General features: G+C 36.6%; 1 protein-coding gene across 2 annotated transcripts; it reads right to left on the bottom strand.

Moving 5' to 3' along the window:
- Positions 1,666-21,648, bottom strand: LOC109231311 (2-isopropylmalate synthase A). 2 transcript variants are annotated; one of them, XM_019396939.1, is made up of 12 exons: positions 20,881-21,647; positions 17,149-17,362; positions 16,988-17,068; positions 14,088-14,180; positions 13,906-13,992; positions 4,678-4,778; positions 4,110-4,143; positions 3,959-4,033; positions 3,711-3,794; positions 3,471-3,605; positions 2,836-2,981; positions 1,666-2,141 (listed from the first exon to the last, which is right to left on the bottom strand). In XM_019396939.1, exons 1-12 carry the CDS (start codon positions 21,525-21,527, stop codon positions 2,012-2,014), a joined length of 1,827 nt encoding a protein of 608 aa, XP_019252484.1. In that variant the 5' UTR covers positions 21,528-21,647; the 3' UTR covers positions 1,666-2,011. The 2 variants fall into 2 exon arrangements, 1 of the variants encoding a protein (XP_019252484.1); XR_002068789.1 differs by lacking the exon at positions 1,666-2,141 and adding an exon at positions 3,271-3,366 and having other exon boundaries at positions 2,892-2,981; positions 20,881-21,648.

The following is a 21,795-nucleotide window of genomic DNA, read 5'->3' as shown; positions in this document are numbered from 1 at the left end:
TACCCGAAAGTATTATCACTAACATCAATGCTTTAAACCCCAATAGGCATATTACACCTCTCAATAATCTCATATGGAGTATAAACCATAATGGTGTGTTCTCCACAAATTCATGCTACAAGCTAATTGATGAGCAAGTATCTCCAAGCCTCAATTTCAATTGCATCTGGGACCTCAAATGCCCTAACAAGATTAAAATCTTTATATGGAAATGCTAACACAAACGTCTTCCTACTAGAGCTTACCTAGGCAAAATTGGTGTTAATATAGACCCTAACTACCCAATATGTAAAGACACCAATGAGTCTATAATCCATATCTTCTGGAAATGTACCATTGCTCAATCATTTTGGCAATCAATGGGTGTGACTATTAACCCCCAAATGCATACAACTCACTGGGTTGACCTTCATAGGAATGTAAATCGCACTAAGATCAATAAATACATAACATAGGATAATATATTCCCGTTCGCCCTATGGGCAATTTGGAACAACAGAAATCACAACAACCAAAACAATATCACTAATCATATCAATACGAAAAGAGTTGTTGACCAAGCTGTTGAATACAACCTACTAATGTCTAGGGCTACAATTAATAACATAAAAATGAGCATTAATGTAAAGTGGCAGGCTCCTCCAAAAGGTTGGTATAAGATCAACATTGATGGTGCCTTTAGGAGCAACTGTCTTCAAGGGGGAATCAGCGGAGCTATTCGTAACAACAAAGGCCAATGGAGAATGTGCTATTTCAAAAAAATACATGCAACAACACCAATCCAAGCGGAATTACAAGCATTACGGCATGAACTTCAACTAATTATCAGGGAAAAAATCTTCCTAGTTGAAGTAGAGACAGATGCCACGGAGGTCATACATTTTCTTCACGATGATTGTACAACTTACAATGATTTAATCTATGAATGCAGGTGGTTAATGGAGAAGGCAATGCTACAAGGGGAGATCACAATGAAGCATAGCTTCTGCGAGGGGAACATGGTAGCACATCTTTTGGCAAAAGCAGCTCTTATGCAAACTAGCTATAATAAGTTATGTTCCTTTGTTTTACCACCTGAATTTGTAATAGATGCCTGTCACAAAGATCAGGATGGTTTTGCCTATGTAAGAAAATGTTCAACTGAAATGTGTTATAATATGGCTGCATTAGGTAATGACAATGCCTTAAAAGGCATAACTTTAGCCCATCGAGGCATGTGTAATAACGACCGTGCAACGTGTCACGTACCCTAGTTATTATTAATATAAGTACATTTTATGTTCAAAAAAAGAACATCCACAATATAATATTTTCAAAATATCAAACACATAATGGAAGAGGCTCTAGTTATAAGGTGAAGGTAAATATTAGGGATAAAGTGCTTAAAAGGGACAAAAAGGAAAGACGGCCCCTTGCGAAAAAGAAATCAGAAATTTTGGATTAAAAGTAATTATAAATTTAGATGGCAAACTGAAAAAAAGTCCCAATACTCCTTTGGATAGGAACATCAATCAATTAACCAGATAAATGTTAATATCATCAATAAAAAAATTAACAGTAAAAGATTTTGCAAATTTAGAAACCCTTAGAAAACCTATGTGATCAGGGGAAACCTGAGAAGTTTCTGTAACTAACAATCAAAAAGAAACTCAACTTAGTAATGCATAAGCATAAAGCTAAACCACATCTTATATCATTAATGTGTCTGTTTAATTGGTACAACACAAAGATCAAATGGTTTTCATACATTAAGAAATATTTAAGCTTTGTTCCAGCATAAACAACAAGCTGTACATCAACCTGCAGAAGAATGGAGAGAATACAGGAGTAATTGAAAATGCACGATGACTCACATTTGCCGTTTACCATCGCCAGTTCTTACAGGCAGTCCTAGAATGCTGGATAAGTTCCCTACTCCTATACAATTGATAAGAGAAATGATACAAGAAATTGGAACATAAATTTGCAAGAGATGGAGGCAGGAGTTTATTCCTTGATCACACACCATCATTTATACTACCACACTACCTTCAGGCTTGTTGTATCTCGAAACCAGCTTCCCGAAACTCAACATTTTGTTCAATGCACCAATATAGGCTCGGACACTAGATATAACAACGTCCATATCAGCTCCAGTTCCACTGGCAGAAGAGAGAAGACAAGAACATTTCACGTCAAAAAGAAAAACTGATGAATTTATTCCGGTAAGCACGCGAGTCGCCTGGAGAGATGATATTCATGTATCAACATACATACTGGACGCATGCATAGGTAGGACATGTTTTGATATACGGTCAAGCATGTAATTACTTTGTTGAGCATTTGACTCTCCTGTTTGTTGGACACACTGGGACTGGAGTTTCTTAGAATAAGTCAACCGACAAAAGAGGAGTAGAAAGAACACTCAGATTGACAGTTGGACGCAAGCAGTGTTCGAAAGGTCCCTGATGCATTTGTACATGAATGAGGGTTGCAGTAGCATAAACAAAAATGTGGTGTCGATTTAGGATTCTGCTTAAAGTATGAATTGTATTAGTTTATATTGTTTGACATTTAGCTACTGAGATTCATAACCTGTGATATATTTTATATTATATAAATGTCTGACAGATACCAAATTTTGTTACCGTTCATATTTTTTATATAATTTTATATTCTTATGTTGGCCCTAGATTTATAGCATTGGCTACATTTCACTTCCATACTGTGTCATTCTTTGGAAAATGATCCATGTAAACACTTATCTCCGACTCGCTGTCATGTCCATGTTCCCCTACTCTACATGAAAGAACTGAAAGGGATAAAGGCAAACAATATTTAAAGTAAATTTCACACCTAAATGTACGGTGAAGAGTCGGTCCAATTGAACTATTGGTTATAGCATGGTCATCCTCCCCGCGGATTAACACTCTGGTTGAGGCTATGGCATCTATACCTTCTGTGACTGCATTCATGGAATACTCGAGGAGTGTTATAGGTACCTGCATAATGAGGAACAGCATATTGATGCAGTTGGCGAACATTATAAAGCACAGCATAAAAGGCAAAGTTTCACAACTAAAAGTGCAGGATTCTGGCTTGAAATGCATGTCTAACATAGTTTTCTTTTTTAGGCTACTACGGAGAGGAATTACCCTTTCCATGAAAAGCAAACCTCATAATTAATCCACTGACCAGGATGCTTGTAATGAAAATGAAACAGAACTCAGCTAATATGTCTATCAACAAGAACAATCCTACTTCAAATGCTTGTCCAACAAAAACTCAAACCTGATGCATTAACAAGCCAGGGAGACCATGCAATTATTATCCGTGTGGTCTTTGAATATGACTCGGCCTTACGGAGGCTTTTACCAATCAAAGCAACTGCAAAATTGGATAACATTCCTATAAAGCTGCTAGCAATAAATTCTCTGTCCTACTAGGGTGACAAGCTACACTATTATGAGAGCTTCAGTTCCATTTTAAACCTTTACAATGAGGTCAACTGCCTTATACGCTGCATCAACTGGTCCGGTTCCAACAGAACAAGCAACATGATCTTGACCATCACTGTCAATAAGCTTAACAGTTGCTGTAGAGAGGCCAAGACTTCCACAGGTAATCTGTACATTGAGCAGTGAATCATTTGAATAGCTGAACTATTCTTAATAATCCAGAACTCAGAAATCAAAAAAGACCTGCAAAAACAGAGAAAGAATTTCATGTACCTGTACATCTGCAAGTTGCCAAACAACTTGAGGCTGGAAAACTTCATCTGACATCAGTGCTATTATGTCATCATCTGTAACTTTCTGAAAGAGCAGTAGTAGGGAAGATCAACAAAGAGACAAAACATTTCCTCTGCTCCAGCTTGTATATTGCTTTCAGACCAGATAACGCTCATGAATGAACTGAAGAAACTATGGACAACACAAATTCTAGCGCCGGGTAATGAGAATATGAACCATTCAGTTACCTTTTTCTTCTCAGCCACGGACTTAAATCGCCAGAAGAGGTCCTCTAGTTCTTTTCCCTCAATGTCATATCCAAGCTGGAGTAGGATTAAATCGATTGATCCCTATTTTTAAAATATACGGAATATGCAATTGATAGGGCATGTCACTTACCTCAAGCATTTTGGATTTCAATGCATGGCGCCCACTGCAAAAAGTTTTCAAAATGTTATCAATTTCCTAAAAGGAAGGATGTAGTTCAATGTGAATGTAGTAAATGAGAAATTACGAGGGCGAGATGGAGATTGGTAAAGATTATAAAGATGTTGTGATACGATAGTGACAAACATGAAATTATAGCAAGAAAATCTCAACAAGATTTTAGCTCAACATAAAAGAGAGATACTAAATACTGAAATACTACTTTATAACAATGGAGGACGATTTACTGTCAAAAATAGTAACATTATGGAGTTCATGGAGCACTATTTCAGTACTAAAAGAAATATTTGCATGATAGCGACTAGACGGAAATAGTAATTGTAAAAGCAAAGTCTAACGGCACGGAGTTCATGGAGCTAGATTCCAGTACTAAAATATTTTTCCATATTACCGACTAAAAGGAAATATGAAATGTGAAAGCAAAGTAAAGAGCATATTATAAATATAGATGAAAGCAAAGAAATTGAATGATCACTATGACATTACAAAAATAATTATTGGCTGGAGAACAAGATCATACCTGAGTTTCCCAAGGACAATACCGGCTTCATTAGCACGATTAAGCCCAATATCTTCAGGAGATATAATCTCATAGGTGTCTTTGTGTTTTAACATTCCATCCTATAACATATAAAAAGAGAAGTGAAAAGACAAAAGAGACTTAGATTATTATCGCTTCATTAGTTGAGAACTGTACGATTATTGAAAGTTAGAAAAACTAATCACTAGACAACGAAAAAGACAGAGGGACCGATGGTTAGCTTACTACAAATAATCAACGAATAATAACAGAAATAATTTAAGTCCAAGATGAATCTGAACAGTCAGCCGAAAAAATCATTGGATTGAGCTATAACAGACATGTTGAATATACATTGATAGATTAAGAGAGAGAAAGTAACAGTAAATGTGCACCTTTAAGTGAAAAAGCCAAAAACTAAATGGAAAATCTCAGAGATGAAAGAGTGGTTACATCTCTTGAAGTTAATTTTTAACCTCCTGGACTATGAGCACCAATGGTATTCTGTATATAACGGCTAAAAAAAATATACATGGAGGCTTCTAATGGGATGATTCTTTTTGGACTTGAGGGTTTCTCTCTTTGATGGATGAAAAGTCTTTATACTGGTTTGGCAAGCCATTGTAAAGCTTACATTCTTAATTACTTCTAAAACGTCTCTTCTTCTATTCTCTTATCTCTCACATGGTATCAAATTATTTACAATCTTGTTAGAGATCTAGATAGCTTATGTTGGGATTTCTTTTTAAAGGGTGTGAACGGGAAATGGAAGAGGCACCTCTTGGATTGCACCTCTTCATCTCACCCTTTAATTGTCTATAAATTTAGAGGCTTGGCCTCATTTTTACATATGGAAAATCTGAAAACTTGTCCCTTCTTTACTACATTGTTGCATTATTTTTCAAATAAATATAAGTGTCAAGTGTGATTTGGTCCGTTTGTTGAGTTCGCTGAAGTTCTGTGATTTGTAGTGCCGCTATCGCAGAATAGTTATTTAGTTCTATCCTAGGAGGAATAAATCCATAACCTTGGACAACAGTGAGGGGATTAAATTTATTAAGAACACACAAGCAATTTGTGGGCTCGAAATTATTTTATTATTTGTTTATTGAATTAGCATTTCTTTACATTCTCTGATTTTCTGGATTTTGAACACAGTATTATCAACAATCTTAAGGAATTTAAATTTCGGATGGCTGGAAAAGAAAATTAGAGTGGATTACTCGAATCATGATTATGGTGACAGAAGACAAAATCTGCACTCAAAGTTAAAAGTGGTGCTTTTGTGTTCTTCTGTTGGACTAGAATTGAGATTAAGAAATTAATCAGAATCTCATGATGGCATACGAAATTTGACCAAACAATATTATCAAATGGTTTCAAATTAATGAGTATAACAAATGTGTTTACGTTAAGAATACTTCAAATCATATAGTCATTATTTGATTATATGTGGATGATATATTGATGAAATATTTAAAATGTGGGGGCTTTTAGCTTATGCATGACAAAAATGTGGGGGCCTTAGCTGATGCACGACAAAAGCCAATGTTAGACGTAATGTTTAAATGATATAATTTTTGATCCCACCAATCCTTAATGGACATTGATATGATAGTCGGTGAATTCATTACTTGTTCAGTCTTAGTGATGACTAGTGATGAAATTATAAATTCGAAAGACGTTTACGTGCCTTTCCAGAAACGATTTATTCTTTCTTGAACATTTATAATGTTTAGCTCTTTTATGAAAGGGTGTCACCTGGAAGGCTGTGACTTTTCATGACAAGTGCGTTTGTATGTTTTGTATAAACATGACCGTTCATGAACGAATGTATTAATACGTTGGTCTATAATAAGGTGAACCAACTGACGAACATGACCAAAATCTATTTCAAGTTGGATTTGTTTCATGAATGAAGGTGCTATAATTTGCATATCATATATACGTATGAATTAATAGAATACAAAATGCTTGAAAATGGTGGAGTGATTGCGAAATGTGTTATATATGTGGCCACAACTGATGCCAATCATTCCAGTTGTTGTTATAATATACTATTACTACATTAAGTGTGGTCAATAATATGATATGCAATAGAAGGTCGAAATGTATTAGTCTACGACATAAGGAAGTTCGCATTGAACTATCATGACAATAAAATGAGTTTTGGGATATTTGAAATATATCCATGACATTGCATTGCACTATAATAAGTATCCTGCAGTTATTAAGGGGTAGAGTGATGCAAATTGGATCACCGGATCAACCTAAACTACATCCACAAGTGGATATATTTTTACAATTAGTGGCGGAGCAATGTCTTGGAAATCGTCCAAACAAACGTACATTGCCGCTCTACAATGGAGGCTGAGTTTATAGCCTTAGACAAGGGCGGTGAAGAAGTTGAATGGCTCCGGAATTTCTTGAAAAAATTCCATCTTAGCCCAAAATATTGGCACCTATATGCATACATTGCGATAGTCATGCGGCAATAGGAAGGGCTGGGAGCATTATGAATAACGAAAAATCTTGTCAAAAACGACGAAGATATAAAATCGCTAGACTACTCTCTAGGGGAATTATCATAATTGACTATGTGAAGTCAAGCGATAATGTATCGGATCCATTTACAAAAGGCCTAACTAGATCATCGAGGAGAATAGGACTATGGCCGAGGACAAGTCATTGTGGTGGTAACTATACCTAGAATACTGGAGATCCCAAGATCTAGGTTCAAGGAGCTCAAACAAAGTCATTAACGACGGTTCAACATTGTCAAATAAAATTTCTTTTTGGTCCATTCTCATGATGAGACAATGTTCGTTACCAAGGATAAAGCTTTAAGGCTTTTTAATGGTTTCTAAGTTTGATACGGGGTATATCAAATAGTGTCTCTACGGGATAACACGTTTAGGAATCACCTATGTAAGTGTGAAGTGTGAATCGCTTCAAGGAGAATTCTGTAAGGCCAGTTCTCTACGCACTTATAAACCAGGTGGTGTTCATGGCTGAAACGAACACAACAATGAGAACCAAAGACGGTTAAGGATTGATTGTGTGACTTATGGTTGTCTAGGTATACACCAAAGCTCGACGGTTCAAAGATATCAAATCTACCGATTGACCGAGTATATCCGACATAAGTTCACAACGGAAAGTTCAAAGGGAAACCTACTTATCCAGATGCGATTAATCGTTACTTGTGCATCACACAGTTTTATGCATGCATATTTTCAGATAGTCATTCCCCATTCATGTGGGGGATTGTTGGGGTTTCTTTTTAAAGGGTGTGAATGGGAAATGGAAGAAGTACCTCTTGGATTGCACCTCTTCATCTCACCCTTTCATTATCTAGACCACATTTTTACATATGGAAAATCTGAAAACTTGTCCCTCTTTACTACATTGTTGCATTATTTTTCCAATAAATACAAGTGTCAAGTGTGATTTGCTTTGTTTGTTGAGTTCGCTGAAGTTCTGTGATTTGTAGTGCCGCTATCACAGAATAGTTATTTTGTTCTATCCTGGAAGGAATTAATTCATAACCTTGGGCAATAGTGAAGCGATTAAATTCCTTAAGGACACACAAACAATTTGTGGGCTCGAAATTATTTATGATTTGTTTATTGAACTAACATTTCTTTAGTTCTCTGATTTTCTGGATTTTGAACACAGTATTATCAACAGCTTTTGCATACCGGCAATGCCTAAAGTCGCTTGACCAGCCAAATATTTCTTCTTTTTTTTCATAAATTTCGCATTCTTTCTTCTTTTCGGTAATCGATTTGGTGGAGATGGGCCTCTTTGCAATGATTGTTCCAACAATATTGCTTGTTTTCTAGTGAGCTTTCCAGCAGCATCATGCCTCTTTTGGTGACTGGTTCAGTGGCATCGGCCCTCTTATTCGGTGACTCTTGCAATCTCACAGTTAGGTTTTTGTCATGATTTTCTTACCATATTTTTTAATGAGATTCTCTCTCTCTCTGCTTGCTTGACTGACCGACGCTAACGTCTCTTAGCACCAACTCCGGCGAGTCACCGGTTTCAACAAGTAGCCCTTCCTCCTCTTCCTCTTCTCCTATCTTCTCTTCTGCTCTTCTTGTTCTTCTCGCCTCTGCTCTTCTTTTTCTTTCTCTTTTTCTGTTTCTTCTTCTCGTCTCTTCCTTTCTTATCTATCTGGCTCCCCACTTTCTATCCCCCCTTTCGCCTTTCTCTTCTACCCCTACCGCCGGCGACTATTTCGGTTACACCAGATCTGAACGGTAACCAATTCTGAGGTAACAGTGACCGTGCCGTCTCTTCCTTCTTTCTTTTGGAATCCTGCTTGCTTGGCTTTCTGTGTTCAGGTACATATTTTCCGGCTACTATCAGAGATCGCATAAGGCTCACGCGGCAGCAAGAGGGCAAATCCGGTTGGCAGCAGAGTTGGGCGCATAGAGGAATCTGGGATTTGATTCTGCCGTGCAGCAGCAGCTACGCCTCGTCATCCCCGACTCTAATCCAGGTTCTAGCTCTCGAGAGTTGATACCTCCTATTCACCTATCGCTTTCTACCTCCATTCCTTGTTAATTACAATAGTTTTCCCTAGTCTTAGCACAATACCTGCTTGCTTATCTGTACTATTAGTGCCTTTAAGTTTTTGTGTTTATTCAATTATTTTAGGCTCATTTCTTGATTACAGTGCTAGTTTTAGCATAGTTTATCCGTTAGCGATAGTTGACCCTTTAGTGAATGCATAGTCAACCCTTGAGTATAGCGACTTTAGTGACAGATGGTAAAGTAAGAGCTTGTCCTCGGGTGGGGCGGGAGGCAGAGGGCAAGGGAGGTAACGGGGGCAAAGGACCATCTAGTCTGAGGATTAGGTCTTGGAACATAGGTACTTTGAAGGGAAAATCTAAAGAGCTAATGAAGATTCTCCAAAAGAGTAAGATCAACATAGCTTGTGTCCAGGAGACTAGACGGGTGGGAACTAAGGCACGGGATGTAGACGGTTTTAAACTGTGGTACTCAGGAGGCTTGGGGGCAAGAACGGATATGTATTTGGTTGATAGGGATCTCAAGAAGTAAGTGGTAGAGATTAGCAGGGTGAATGATAGGCTGATGGCTACTAAGTTGGTTGTTCGTGGGGTTACCTTCAACGTTATTAGTGAATAGGCATCTCGAGTCGGCTTGGACGAGGAGGTCAAGAGGCACTTCTGGAAAGATTTGGACAAGGTGGTTCGAGCTATTCCGCACTCCGAGAAGCCACTATTCGGAGGAGATTTTAATGGACATATAAGGATGAGCTCTAAGGGATATGACAATGTACATGGCGGCTTCGATTTCGGGGATAGAAACAAAGGTGGGATCTCGCTATTGGATTTCCCTAAAACTTTTGATTTGGTGATAGCTAATTCGAGTTATCCAGAAAAGGAGGAGCACTTGGTCACCTTCCAGAGTATGATGGCCAAGACCCAGATTGATTACCTTCTTCTTAGGAAGGGTGACAGAAGTTTATGCACGGATTGTAAGATTATCCCGAATGAGAATCTCATGATCGTATAGGCTCTTGGTTATGGACTTGATGATTAAGAGAGATAGGAAAAAGAGGGTTGTATATTGTAAAACCTAAGATCAAGTGGGGAACCTTGGCTAAGGATAGATCTCAGGAGTTGGGGGAGAAGATGAGGGCTATGGGGGCCTCGACGAGTAGTGGGGATACCAGTAGTATATCGACCAGGACAACAAGCTGCTTCCTAGAGAGGTGTTGGGAGTTTCGAAGAGCTACTCTAGTGGACAAGAGGGGACTAGTGGTGGAATATAGAGGTCTAAGGGAATGTAGAAACAAAAAAGGCGGCATATTTGAAGTTGATGGAAAGCAAAGACGAGGAGTAGAAGAGAACGAATAAAAAGTGGTATAAGACGGCCAATAAGGAGGTGAAGTTAGTGGTTACGGCGGTGAAGACGATGGCATTCAGACGACTATATGAAGAACTTGGGGCCAAATGTGGGGAGAAGAAGCAGTATAGGCTAGATTGATTAGGATATCACACACCGTATTGAAGCAAGATGGATGAAATGGAGGTTTGTTCCTGGTGTCTTGTGTTATAAGAATGTGCCTTCTATAATTAAAGGTAAGTTCTTAGGAGTAGTGGTTAGACCGATTATGTTAGCCAGTTAAGAACTCTCATGTCCAGAAAATGAAAGTAGCGGAAACGAGGATGCTGATGTGGACGTGTGGCATACTAGGAAGGATAGGGTCAGAAACGAAGATATTTGGGAAAAGATAGGGGTAGCCCTCATGAAGAATAAGATGCGAAAAGTGAGGCTGAGATGGTTCAGGCATGTGATGAGGAGATGCATTGACACCCACGTGAGGAGGTGTGAGAGGTTTTTTTGTGAGTATAAGGAGAGGTAGAGGAAGGCCGAAGAAGTAATGGAGAGAGGCAATCAGGCAGGACATGGTGTTTCTTAAGCTTACTAAGGACAAGACCCTTGGTAGAAAGTTCTGGAAGTCGAGAATTAGGGTAGAAGGTTAGTAGGTAGTAGAGCTTTCTTCGTGTCCTCATCAGTAGTTTTAGTATTACTCTTATTTTGTCATATTCTTGGATGTCTATCACTATTAGATGTTGCTTCCGTTTCGGTTTTGTTGCTACTTTGATGTTGTTGCTTTTCCATGACTCTTCTATTGCTATATCGTTGTTGCTGTGACTATGTTGATCTGAGCCGGGGGTCTATCGAAAATAGCCTCTCTACCTACACAAGCTAGGGGTAAGGCTGTGTAGACGGTATTCTCCCCAGACTCCACTAGTGGGATTCCACTGGATTTGTTTGCTGTTTGTTGTTTCTTACCATATTTGAATTTTACTTTCTCTTGAAGAAAAGACAAAGCATTTACCATAATTGATTTTACTTTTCCTAAAGGAAAACATAAATCTTTTATATTTGGCTAATCCTTTTCTTGGAGAAAAGGTTTTGGATCTCTATAAACTAAAAATCCTTCCTTCTCATTTTAACGACATCCACAATATAGTCATAAGAGAATCTTTTTTAGGGAAGAAGTATTTTCTCGATATTTTTTGTATTCTGTTTTATATTAGTGAATTACTCCTATGTAGGTCGATTGACCAAACCACGTTAAATTTTTTTTTTTGTCATCTGATTTAATGTCGTTCAAGGCTTACTTTGTTAACTTCCCGTGATACTTGATTATTTCGATTCCAACAAGCACCATATCTCTTTTATTGTTCTGCCAACACCTGGCTCTTTTCGTGGCTGTGCCTCTTTTCCTACCGTTGTGCCTCTTTGCCTATTTTCCTGCAGTTGTTCTTGCAACAGAGCCTTTCCGATGACAATTTCGGTGGCCTTCCTCTGTTTGACCATTGTTCCAGAATTAACTTTCCCATGAGATTCAGGGAACACATGCCTCTCTCTCTTATTCTCTTTAGATAAATTTGGTGTATGGCCAACTTGCGCGTACCTCGATTATTCTCCCTGTTACCTGCTATATCCCACCAACATAGGTACGATCATAGCATAAGCTCATGGCATGTATTGTTTGGTTTGACCCGACAAAACTCACGAATTTGTCCTTAGGACTACGCCACTTTCGTGCGTAAAATGCACGTACCATGTGAACTTCTACTCTCTTATATAGTACTTCATATTTCCCTCCTTTTTTCGATATAAGGTTTGCCTAAGGCATCACATGCAACCCTTCTTCGTAAGCTTGCCATCCTAGAAACCCGTCAGTCCTTCACCTCGACCATCTGTTAGCCATTTAAGTTCTCATCACTCTACCACACATGCCTCTTTCTAGCCATTTTTCTGGAAACAATTTCCGATGATATTCTGGGGACCAAAGCCTTTCCCATGCGAGATTCAGTAATTCTTCAATGGTTTTCAACAAGTCTTTCTAGCGATTATTTACTCTTATTTTTAAAGAAACCTCAAGTTGGTTTATCTAACTTGAGAGGGGACTTGAATGTTAATAATGTTAGTCTATACGGTAGAAATCGGGGCTACCCGATTTCACTATTTGATCGAAACAAGGACGTTGCATCGAAGAGCTAAGGCATCGAGTTCGAGATCGAGGTTGGTGTCAATCAAAGCCAGGGAAGATAGACACCAGTAACATCGGGGATAGATTAGTAATGGAAAGAGCAAGATATCCGTGATTGGTCGAGGATCGTGGCGTGAATCTCGGAACCGACAGAACCGCTGATGGTTATTGATACCAATCATGGATTTTACTTCCGAAATTAGAGTTATACCTTATTTAGGATTCCTCTACTATATAAAGAGGAATCCTGTTCATTTGTAAGGGAGACTGACTAAGAAATAACAATACACTGCTCTTTTACTTGCTTATAACTTACTATTATTCTTGTTGTTCTTATCGCTTGATCTCGAGCCTGTTCCAATCAGGGACGATAGCCTGCAACTACACTGGTTTGATTCATCTTAATCATTTAATTCATTTATTTATCTAGTCATTTATCAATTGGCGTTGAATCAGATCACGTATCCTTATAACCACATTACAAGTTTAATTGTTACTCGTATTTCGAGGTAAACAGTTAGAATGCTAAATTTTGAAATATAAGAAGAGATAAGTTCTTAAATTTAACATTTCCCATATTGAACAAATATAGTAAATCAGTATGTCTTGTATTTCATAAAATGATCAAGTTTCCCACATATCTCCTCTTTTTCTCTAATTTCTCACAATTTCGTCAAGCTTTTCAGCAAGTTTTGGTTTGATGATGAATTCCCAAAACTAGTGATCTCTTTCCCTTCTTTTCTTCTTTTCTGATTTTCTGAACCTTTTAACTTCTAGGCATCAACTTAATGTTAGATACATAGACAACCTGAATTACTCATAAAACAGCCCCATACATCATTATTTTGAGCTAGCACCTTAAACCGAAGCACTTCTGGAACCTAGCATGCTGGTGATACAGCTTAATTGATATTATACATTCCATTTTGTTTTCTTTTTCTATAGATAATTTCATTTCATCAAACTTGCACAAAATATATACACGTATTTAAGTTTCAGAGAACACTGAATAAGTGTCCACTGTCTCAAAAGGAGGCAGTAAAACACAATACACTAGTAGATTAACGAATGGATCTATCAACTTAAATAGCTAAATGTTATGTTCAGCCTTAGCAATATGAAGGAAATATTACAACATTAAGTCTAGGTGCATCCATGCTATAATTAGAGAAAGTAACACAAACCTGATGGATGCCACTTTCATGAGCAAATGCATTAGCTCCAACAATGGCCTTATGTGGCTGCACTTGAAGCCCAGTGTACTCCTCCACCTGCATAGCTATATGTCAGCAATAAAACACACAGAAAACACAGTTTAATGGGTAAAGGTCTCTAGAGGATTAGGATGAAACTAGGGGTATGATACCATTTTGCTCGTCGGGACAATGTGTTGAGTATTAATCCCCGTGTAGAGGCCACCTAATACTTGCTCTCCGCGACATTTTAAGGCCATTACAACCTATTTCATTAGAGGAAAAAGGTAAAAAGTTAAAACGAAATAAGGAAAGCACAAGACTATGACCAAACAGACAAATGTACCAAAGAGGTAAAAGAATTCCTATACAAGTCAGTTGTTTGTTTTCAACTGTCACATAAAATATTCCAGTATTGGTTGCAAGTTTGCACTATTCAAGTCATATTATTTGTCTTCGGAAAAACAAATAAAGAAAAGTAGCTGGTCCCTAAGTTGCTCCGACATGGCAGTTTAGGTGCCGCATCCGTGTCGACACGACACTAGTATGGGTATGGGTATGGGTATGGGTATGGGTATGGGATCTCCATACCGGATCTGGTCAAACAATTTTCGATACTTTGACCACGACGGGCGGAAAAATTAGAGACGAAATATTATTTGATTCCCGAAATCAGAACCAAAACTAGGGTAAATTTAAAGAAAATAGCATACCTTATCTAGGAATCAATCTTTTACTTACCTACAACTTGAGAATAAAAAAGAAATGCACACTTTACAAACTATATGTAAGTATTCCACAAAAATTCTCATAATTTGGAGATATTTTTATATTTTTATTTTTCTGAAATATTTTTAGTCGGATCCCCCCACCCATATCCATATCCCTGAATCTTAGAATTTACATCTTGAAGGATCCGCACCCGTGTCCGAGCAACTTACGTTGGTCCGTCATATGTCACGAAAGACCTAAGAATCCTTGGAATCATGATGACTTGGCTAAAAATAGGCACAATGGAAGAAGATGATTCATATAGGTGATATCTACTAGTTGGGAATAGGCTTTAGACTTGTTAGAGAATTTCTAATATGATTTTTCACTTTTATTTTATTTTGTATGATGATGACATGAGTTGAGCTTAAATGAAGGAATGAGGATTCATATAGCCGACTACAACTTGTTGGGGATTGAGGCAAGTTGTTGTAGCTAGTCCGTCATATACATAAGCAAATATTACACCAAATTCAGTATGAAACCTGTTGGAAGATGAACAAGCATTTACCAGGACAGGAAGAGTTGGTCAGGGCTTAGATTTTACTGTGTGAACCCTTGTCAATACTTACATGTCCTATTTTGACATTGCTTGTATTTTTTGGAATATTTTATGTGAATTACTTGACATCAGATGGCAGATCACAGAGTGCTAAAACTTCATTAATCCTTTTTTCCAAGAGTTCAAAAAGGAAATAATTAGAGCTTAAAACATAGAAAGTGACATGATATAACTCGTAGCTAGGAGCTACTCCAAAAAGGAAAGCCAAACATTTCAATTTGGAGCATAGGGAGTACCAACTTCATTCCTTGAGCCGAGGGTCTACCGGAAACAGCCTCTCTACCTTCACAAGGTAGGGGTAAGGTCTGCGTACACATTATTCTCCCAGACCCCACTTATGGGATTACACTGGCTTTGTTGTTGTTATTGTTGGAGTACCAACCTCAAGAAGAGGATATTAGATCAGCATTTTATCATATTCATTTATCCAAAGTTTTCTTTCTTTCTATCCTTTGGCTGCTGCATATCATGCCTCGTCAAATTTTCAGAGAGAAGGGAAAACATACAACTAAACGGTTTTAGCAATCTCAACAACAGCGAAAAATGTACTAAAGTCTAAAGGAAACATGATCCTCCATATTTTCTGGAGCTTTGATTCAGAAACATGAAAACATATAAATGAAAACAGGCATCCTTTCTAGATATTTCATAATTTCATGAGCAAGCTCATCTTTGTAAGTAGACCAACACATACTCCTTTGACACCATATCAAATGTCCTGATTTGACTGGAAACATTTTCTAAAGCAAGAGTTAATTCAACTCGAACAATTACTACTATCAAGGTGATTGTATATCACCTTTTTAGAACTATGCAACCGAGAAAGTTATAATTAATAGTACAGGGAATAAAGCCTTTATTTCTTACAAAACTATCTATTGGAAGCTGCCTCTCTACCTAGGGGTAAGATCTGCATACGCACTCCCCAGACCCCACTTGTGGGAATATACTGGGTTTGTAGTTGTTGTAGTTGTTGTTGTTCCTACAAAACTACAAATGTTTTTTGAACAGGTATAAAAAAGGAAAAAAACTCCCTTGTCTCAAATTGAGTATTGACCCCCTTCTCTTTTCCTTATCAAAAAGAGAAGTATCCATCTTTCTTTCGTTTTTAGTAAATATAGGAACATTATAAAACCTATTACTCCCTCTGTTCCACTTTATGTGAACCTATTTCCTTTTTGATCCGTTCCAAAAAGAATGAACCCTTTCTATATTTGGTAACAATTTAGCTTTAACTTACAATTCTACCCTTAATGAGAAGTTTTTATAACCACACAAATACTCTGAGCCCCTTTTTGACTTGTTTAGGACCACAAATTTCAAAAGTCTTCATTTTTTTCTTAAACTCCGTGCCCAGTCAAACAGGTTCACATAAATTTGAACGGAGGGAGTATATGGCAAAATAGTTAGACGTATGTACTTGTTTTTACTCTTCTTCATCCAACTTTTTTTGTCATCCAATTCTAACAAAGAAAATAGTAATAACTTCCATAAATAAGCATTAAACAGTTACACTATTTCTACTCCTTTGTTATTGAGTGTGAAGGACTAGATTAAGGCATCCTTTTAATTTGGAAAAGACTGGAAAGACTCATGATACCATAGATAAAACATTGTACAGCCTATGCTGTACAATCTCATTAATGCCTTCTCTTACCACCTACTACTGACCCCTTTCTTGTGGACCTCAAATCATGCAAGTAAGAACCTGAAGTTTCATCATACAAGACCCTCACCCACCTCCTCCAGAGAAGCATTTCCAGCTCTTTCACCAATGCCATTGATGGTCACTTCTACTTGTCTTGCCCCTGCACAAGCTCCCTGAAATTGAACATGCATCAATTTTCATATAACTTAAGCTAGCATATAACCATTAGGCACAGGAGAAATTGAGCACGTACAGCTAAAGTGTTGGCAGTAGAAAGTCCAAGATCATTCTGGCAGTGGGTTGAAATGATCACATTTTCAATTCCTGGGGTATTGGCTTTTATGTCAGCAATTAATTGTCCAAATTCAGTGGGCACAGTGTATCCAACAGTATCAGGTATGTTAAGGGTTGTTGCACCAGCTTTAATAACTTCTCCAAGGATATGATAAAGGAACTCACGCTCGGACCTATAAACAGGAAACATACACTCAGTCTAGAAGAGAAAGTTGGTCAATAGATCCAACTTCCAAGCAAGGGCAAGAAAGTGTTTCATTTTCCCCAATTTCAATACTATTAGGCCGTTTAGTTTGCAAATAAGTTATACTAGAATTACAAATGTGGGTTATAATACGGGGATTAAATAGTACCCCCTCCATCTCAAAAAAAATTGATACATGTGGATTTCGAGGGTCAAACTTCTTAATTTTGTCGGAGAATTCAGACATAAAATCTTTAAGCTTTTTGAAATAAAATTTACATATTTGGAAATTACATTAAAAGTACTACTCCCTCCGTTTACTTAGATGAAGTAGTTTGACTCGGCACGGAGTTTAAGAAAAAAAAGACTTTTGAAACTTGTGGTCTTAAAAGCTTAAGGGTAAAAGTTTTGTGGGGCTATGACATTTGTGTGGTTATAAAAACTTTTCATTAAGGGTGAAATGAATAAAATGAAAAGTTTAAAGTTGAATTATTCTCAAATTTAGAAATGTGTTATTTATTTTCAAACATACTAAAAAGTAAAGTACCTCATCTAATTTGGAACGGAGGGAGTATAAGTTACAATAATTAGCAATTCAAAATATGTAAAAGGCATATGAAAAAGTCACCATCAAAGAACAACTCCTTTACCTCTAGAAATCTGAAATATATCATTCTTTTTTAGATGGAAGACAGAACAAAATGATTTAATAGAAAAATATCTTTTTTGGTAGATGTTGGTTCATTGGATTAAAACCATGTGTTTTGTTCTACAATAGATAAACTTGGATAAATTTTTATTTTAAATTTTAACCTTAGTCATCTTAAGGAATTTGGAAGGGGAGCTTTAGAGAGAGGGATGCATTGGTGGAAAAAAGACATTACACGTGGACTGTTAGCAAGTTGACGAGGCGTGATACGTGGAATGTTGACATAAGGAATTAAAGAGTGCAGGAAAAGGCACGGGAGGAACACCCACGGGGTTATATTGAGGAGAGAAACGGACCTGACAACTGTAAAAGGAAAATAGGTGCGGAATGAATAAAGGCTGCAAAGATGGAAAGATACACGAACCAGAAGTAAATAAGGAAGGAAAATCGATGCAGTTAAACGGAATCCTAGTCATAAATATTTCTGTTACAGTTACATGCTGTATAGGGCAATCAATACAATTAATCCCATCAATGGGCCCAAAGTAAGTAAGGGAACTGTTACAATTGTACGCTCCTATATAAGGGCTGACATTCATTTGTAAAGAGAAGCAACGATTATTATTGAAATCCATACTAGTATTCTTTGCGTTATTCTCCAAGCTTTAAGCCCTAATTTTTGGGAGTGATTATTAGTTCATTTCTTATTTTCTCAGTCAATTATTTTCATTCTTTGATCTATTTCTTCTAAAATCATTGGGAAAGTGAAGTAAATCTTGGTTATCAGTAACCCGATTTCTTCTAGATATTGACTTTGACCGAGAATTCTGTTTTTGGTTAAACAAGGGACATTTGTCATTTAGTTGTTTTATCGCAGGATTAGATTGTTATACCATATTGAATGTGGTCTACAAATAATACCAAAGTTGTGGTATAACTAACTATGAAATTGCTTATACCGAAAATAAAAATCCAACTAAACACGAGATTAAATAATTCCACATTTTATCCCGGGATTAATATCTCTTATCTCATGAACCAAACGACCCATTAGTAAAGTAGTCTTCAATCTTTTAGACGTGAAAGCAATAGCAAGTTTGGTTCTTTAAAGTTTAAAACTTTTTTTATAATTAATGGTATTTGAATCGACTTGTACGCACCTCGATCATTTCGGTACTTATTGTCTCCCACTAATATAGACAAAGGTAAAGTTCAAGACTTTTCTTTGAGTCAAAAAGAATTCAAAGTCCATACCACTCATTATACAAAAAGGCATAATAATATCGACGAGTAGTAATTACTATAAAGTTTTTCCACGAGACCTGAAAGCATTATTATATTGCAAAATAATTAAATGTACTCATATATGATTCTTAGAATAATGCAATCAACATGTATCTTTAGTAAACGAACCAATTTAAAGAGACTCTAGAGAATATTGCCTTTTCAAAGTTTTAAGGGCCATATACCAACTATATTCTCACCATTTAAATAAACAACTAAATTCATCCAGGACAGTCCACCAAGCAATCAACTAATTACTCAAAAGAAGAATAACCCTTAACTGCGTGGATAGTAAGCTGAATACAATAAAACAACCAAAAGAATACGTTCTACGCACTCCACATTCCCAAATTCACAAACTCTGTCCATAGCCTATACTTAGAGCCCGTTTGGACATAAGAAATTTTTTCCTTTTTTCCAAAATAATTTCACTTTTTTCCGAAATCAGCTTTTGTTCAAAAAAAAATTTCAACTTTCACTTGTAGATGCATATTGGAAATTTTCAAAAATTTGAAAAACTCCAAAAGGCTATTTTTCAAAATTTTCACCAAATCATTCACAAAACTTTAAGAAAAACCTAAAATTTTATTCATGTCCAAACACAACTCTAAATTTCAAATACCATTTTCACTTGAAATTTTTTTTAACCCTTTTTTGAAATTTTACAATTCTTATGTCCAAATGCCCACTTAGAGCCCGTTGGGGCATAAGAAAATTTTTCCTTTATTTTGGAAAAAATTTCACTTTTTTTCGAATCAGTGTTTGTTCATAAAATTTCTAATTTTCACTTGAAGATGCATTTTGGAATTTTTTAAAAATTTGAAAAACTCCAAAATGCTGTTTTTCAAAATTTTCACTTAGATCACTCACAAAATTTCAAAAACAACCCAAAATTATATTCATGTCCAAACACAATTCTAATTTTCAAATACCATTTTCACTTTTTTTTGGAATTTTACAATTCTTATGTCCAAACGCCCACTTAGGTGGAGTGTTTTAGTTGTACTAAATTGAATCAGAAACTTTGGTTCATGAAAATTGCGGAACATTTTTTGCCCAAATTTTTTATAAAAAAAAAATCAGTTTTAACACTAATAAAAGTTTAGTTGCAAAAAAAAAAATGGAAAAATTATTCTTTAAGATTTTTGAAACAACCACCACATAATAGACATTTTCATCATATCATAAAACAAAAATATCCAAATGCAATAATTATGCCCTGGGGAAGTGGGGTCAGCAGTATGAAGCGAAAACTTAAAAGCAATGACCTAATGGTTCAGAAAACAGGGGTGCGTTTGGTACATTTGAAAATATTTTTCCCAGTAGTAACTTTGTCTCACTATCCAACACTCTTTTTATAATTTAAAAATTATTTCAAATGGACTATAGAGAAAAACACAAGCAAAGAATATCTTTATTTCTCCTTTTAATAACAGGAAAATATTTTTGGGAATTGGTTAATAGAAACTATATTATTTTCTTAAAATATTTTCCTTCCTACCAAACAAACACTAGATTGAAAATCATAGACCAAATGTGCATTATTTTCATCTGCATAAGTTAAAAATGCAAACCTTCCGGCATCTTCAGGGCTAAATTCAACATCCTCACACCCCAAGCTCCTCGCATAAGCAACCATACTCCGCGCTTTCTCCACTACTTCTTCTTTACTCATCTTCAACTTATACTTCATATGTATCTCACTCGTCGCTATAAACGTATGAACCCTAGGTTTCTTCGCACACTTCACAGCTTCCCACGCTTTATCAATATCCCTCTTATTACACCTCGCTAATCCACAAATCACCGGCACATAATCACCGTCACTATAATTATTTCCAATTTCCTCTGCTATTAATCTCACAGCTTCAAAATCAGCTTCAGATGAAGCTGGAAACCCAGCTTCGATTATGTCAACTCCGAGTTTCGCTAATTGACGGGCAACATCTAATTTTTCTTTCGTAGTCATCGTAGCGCCCGGGGATTGCTCTCCATCGCGGAGAGTCGTGTCGAAAATGCGTACGTATTTATGGTCGGCGATTTTACTCGGTATATATTCAGGTCGCTTTTGAATTGAGCACCGGATAACTGTATATGGGAAATAAGAGTGTGTTTTGATTGAAGGAAAGAAGTTATAGATGGTGTGAAGAAGAGGATTTTTGGATTGGAAGGAGACAGTAGAGCTAAGAGAAGTTGCAGAGTTTGAACAGAGAGAAGACATTTTTTTTTTTTTCGGATAGAAAAGACAAGAGAGTAGAGATGTGCGCAAAGTTTGAAGAAGATGGAGTCAACACAAAGAAGAAAAGTGGGTGTGGGCGGGGTTTTAGTGGTGGCCAATGGGAGAGAGAAAAAGTAGAAGATGCTTCAAAAAGGAAAGTAGGATGACACGTAAGACAAAAAAAGAAAAAGAAATATGTTAATTTTCAATTTATGTCAATCTGTTTGATTGGGCACGAAATTTAAGAAAAAATGAACGAGTTTTAAAATTT

Source organism: Nicotiana attenuata, chromosome 8, assembly GCF_001879085.1.
Source record: "Nicotiana attenuata strain UT chromosome 8, NIATTr2, whole genome shotgun sequence".
NCBI classification, from domain to species: Eukaryota; Viridiplantae; Streptophyta; class Magnoliopsida; order Solanales; family Solanaceae; genus Nicotiana; species Nicotiana attenuata.
This window is presented reverse-complemented; position numbering and strand designations above follow the sequence as displayed.